The 3,319-nt window shown below is 55.5% G+C and overlaps 1 protein-coding gene across 1 annotated transcript; it reads left to right on the top strand.

Annotated features, from left to right (window-relative positions):
- The first annotated feature begins 955 nt into the window (after window positions 1-955).
- On the top strand, window positions 956-2,356 carry LOC125541777 (uncharacterized). The gene has a single exon (XM_048705108.2). It carries the CDS (start codon window positions 1,283-1,285, stop codon window positions 2,264-2,266), a length of 984 nt encoding a protein of 327 aa, XP_048561065.2. The 5' UTR covers window positions 956-1,282; the 3' UTR covers window positions 2,267-2,356.
- Window positions 2,357-3,319: the final 963 nt, after the last annotated feature.

Genomic DNA, 3,319 nt, shown 5'->3' with positions numbered 1-3,319 from the left:
TGCATCCTCAGCGACGAATGAAGGAGACGTCCGTCGGACCGCTAGTTTATGCGTTTGACCGTGTGGGTCCTTGCGATCAGTCCTATGTGGCAGGCGCGTTCCGACGTCCCCATATCCTTTCTAGATATGGGGCAGGAGCGCCGGTCAGTTCGGGCATTTGGACCGAATTTGATGGGTTTAGTCGGATTCTATAATTTCACGTCTGAGTAGCCCGTCCGATCGTCTGGGGACGATTTAAGGGCGCTAGTCGTAGATGATTTGAGGGCTCCCATTGTAGATGTCTGTTTGAAAGTATTGCAAACAGTAGCCAAGGACTATTGTATTGGTAGCGAGTTAATGCGTCAAGTCACTGCTGCAGCTCCCCATGGAATCATGTTGCTGATCTACCTTGTCTCAATAACAGCGCTAGTCAGATACACCAGGCTAGAGGACCAGTACTGACCGGGTTCCACGATATAACTGCCGTACCTATAATCATTAATCCCTAGCTAGAGGACCCGGCCAAAATCAATATGCATTGCCCTGGCATACACGCTACATTGTACTAGTAGTACGTGGCGTATTAGCAACAATAGCTGGCTAATTAACGACAGGATAATGCATCAAAATTACTACTCCCTCTGTCCTATAATGTATGTAAGACATTTTTAACACTACATTAGAGTCAAAAAAATGTTATACATTATGAGACGGAGAAAGTACTTACTACAGTGGTCATTATAGTATCAAAGATATTCTTATATTATAAGACGGAGGAAGTATTTCTTAGGTGATTTGTTAGTGTCATCGATCTTCACCGTCCATTCGTCGATCCGACTGTCATGGGCGTACGAGCATCCGGTTCAAGCGTAGTAGGCTGTAGCACCGCACCCTAGATGATTGAGCAGTACTGTGGCAGCAGCAACAGCGGTAGTAATAGCATGCGCAGCTGCTGGGAGTTAGAGCAGTGATGGCGCCAGCTCAGGGGCAGATTGACCCGAGTTATTGTAAGGCGGCCAACGTGCAGCGAGGCAAGAGGTAGAGAGAGGAACGAACATGAGCTAGTTGACCGCGAGGATTTATACTACGCATGGGTCATCCATGATCGATCGATCCGATTCCTTCCCCCGCCTCGTGCAGATGCATTCGTTCACCATCTCGATGAGCGCCATCTGATTGACTCTGGCATCCAATCACACCCACTCCCGCGCGCCACCACGCTCATCGCCATCTACTCCTCCCTCGACCCGCTCTTCGTGTCAAGCACAGGCGCCTGCGCGCGCTGCTTCTTGGCGCGCCCGGCATGGGTAGCTGCGTGAGCAAGAAGGCCGCGCACGGCAGTGCCGAGGCCAAGGTGGCGCCGCCGCTCCCGCCGGAGAAGGATAATGCCTTGCCTCCGCCGCCCGTGGTGGTGGAGGAGGAGGTCAAGGAGGTGTTGTCGGAGACGGCAGTGCGGCGGACAAGCCCGCCGGAGCCGGAGCCGGAGCCGCAGCCTGAGCCTGAGCCTGAGCCTGAGAAGGAGAAGATGGTACAGGAACACGAGGAAGGCGATGCTTCCGATAGCGTGTCGGTGGGTTCCTCCGTGGTGGACAAGGCGATGGTGAAGGCTGGAAGGGAGCAGGAAGTGGAGAAGAGGACGGTGGACGTGCCGGAGAAGGGGAGGGCCAGGAGGATGGAACCGGAGCAGAAGAAGAAATGCAAGGACGCCGGGAACGGCAGGGCGCGGTCGCCGTCCCCTGCGGCGAAGCAGAGGAGGTCGGGGACCAATGTCAGCGAGCAGCCGGTGCCGCCGCGGCCGCGGCGAGAGTCGCCCGCGGTGGTGTCCGGCATCGGGTGCCGCAGTGGCAGATTCTCCCCTTCCGCAGCGAGGAGGGCCGCCGAGAGCGCCGTCAGACGGAGCTACTCCGCAAGGGAAGCCGACATGGCGCTGCCGTCGTCTGCCAAGCGCTCCCTCAACACAAACATCAACGGTAACGGAGGGAGTGGCGTCAGGCGGGACCCTGGCGAGCATTCTGGCAGGAGGTCAGATTCCCCGTCTAGGCGCCCGCCGGCCTCTCCGGCAGCAAGCGGCGCCATCAGCCGGCAATCGAGCGCCACCCGGAAGGCTCCGAAGGAGAGCACCAGTTCGGAGAAAACCAAGCAGCAATGCGGCCGCGGACGGGCCCCGATGGAGGTTGGAGATGAACTCGACGAGGCGCCATTGGCAGGAAAAGAGCGCAGGGAGGCGGCGGACGCCGCGATGGGCCAGAACCCCTCGGTGGCTATGGAGTGCTTCATCTTCCTTTAGTACTCTTTCCATGGATTACTTGTTCATTTCTTTTCTCTCGCCACTATGCCACTCTCACTAGTTGCCGTGTGATTTCTTGGCCATTATTAATTATCGGGAATTATCAGTTACTCCTACTTATTACTCCCTCCGTAAACTAATATAAAAGCATTTAGATCACTAAAATAGTAACCTAAATGCTTTTATATTAGTTTACAGAGGAAGTAGTATGTTAGATTTTGAGCCGAATGGAGTTCCATGTCAGGAGCTTGGAGGTTATATACCACGTCGTCCGCACAAGCGACACGGTAGGCGATCCCATCTTCCTTCCTCGCTGTTGCTGGATGATGCCGTCGAGCAAAGTCCGGGTGGCCGACGGTTCTGCGGTGGCCCGAGAAGTGAGCAGCAGCGACGGTAAATTTTGCGGCTGCACGGCATCAGTCTAGCTATAAGCAAAGGCGGTTGTACGTACTGCTAAGCAGCAACAACAACAACAACAACAACAAGCAGTTGTACGCAAGAATCCACGGAATTGAAGTGGTCGGGAGTATACCTGGCCATAACTCGGGTCGGGCCGGGCTTCAGACCGTGCCTAAAAAGCCCCCAGCAGAAAACGCAGGCCCAACCTTCGGGCCTAGATTTCATGCCTGGCTCAATGGAAAAGCCCATCGGGCCTTGGGCCGGGCCTCTTTCCTAAAACACAAATATGTCAAGCCCAAGCCCAACCCCCCTGACACTCAAGCTCAAAATCTAGGCCCAGACCCAGCCCGTGGGCAAGACCGGGCTAGGTTTCCCATGGTCAGGTATAGTCGGGAGTTGGTGGGACGCACCGCTCACAGGTAAGATGGAGCGGATTCCCTTGCAGGGAGTTGGAGGGACGCATAGTTCGTCGGCAAGATGGAGCAGAAGGTCGCATCGTCGGGCTCACCCGATGGGATTCCCTTGTGCTGGAGACAACGGGGATGCAACACGGAGGAGCACCTCGCCTGTGGCTTCCTGCGTGGTGGCTGTTTTAGTGTCTGTTCCTCCTTATGCATGTTGTGGTTGTAGACAGCGTGATGTAGGGCAAAGCCC

The sequence above is a fragment of the Triticum urartu genome, chromosome 2A (assembly GCF_056163025.1).
Source record: "Triticum urartu cultivar PI428250 chromosome 2A, HENAU_Tu73, whole genome shotgun sequence".
NCBI lineage: Eukaryota > Viridiplantae > Streptophyta > Magnoliopsida > Poales > Poaceae > Triticum > Triticum urartu.
This window is presented reverse-complemented; position numbering and strand designations above follow the sequence as displayed.

What these genes read in the sequence shown, in the direction of transcription:
- LOC125541777 (XM_048705108.2), top strand. Translation starts at nt 1,283, where the DNA reads ATGGGTAGCTGCGTGAGCAAGAAGGCCGCGCACGGCAGTGCCGAGGCC.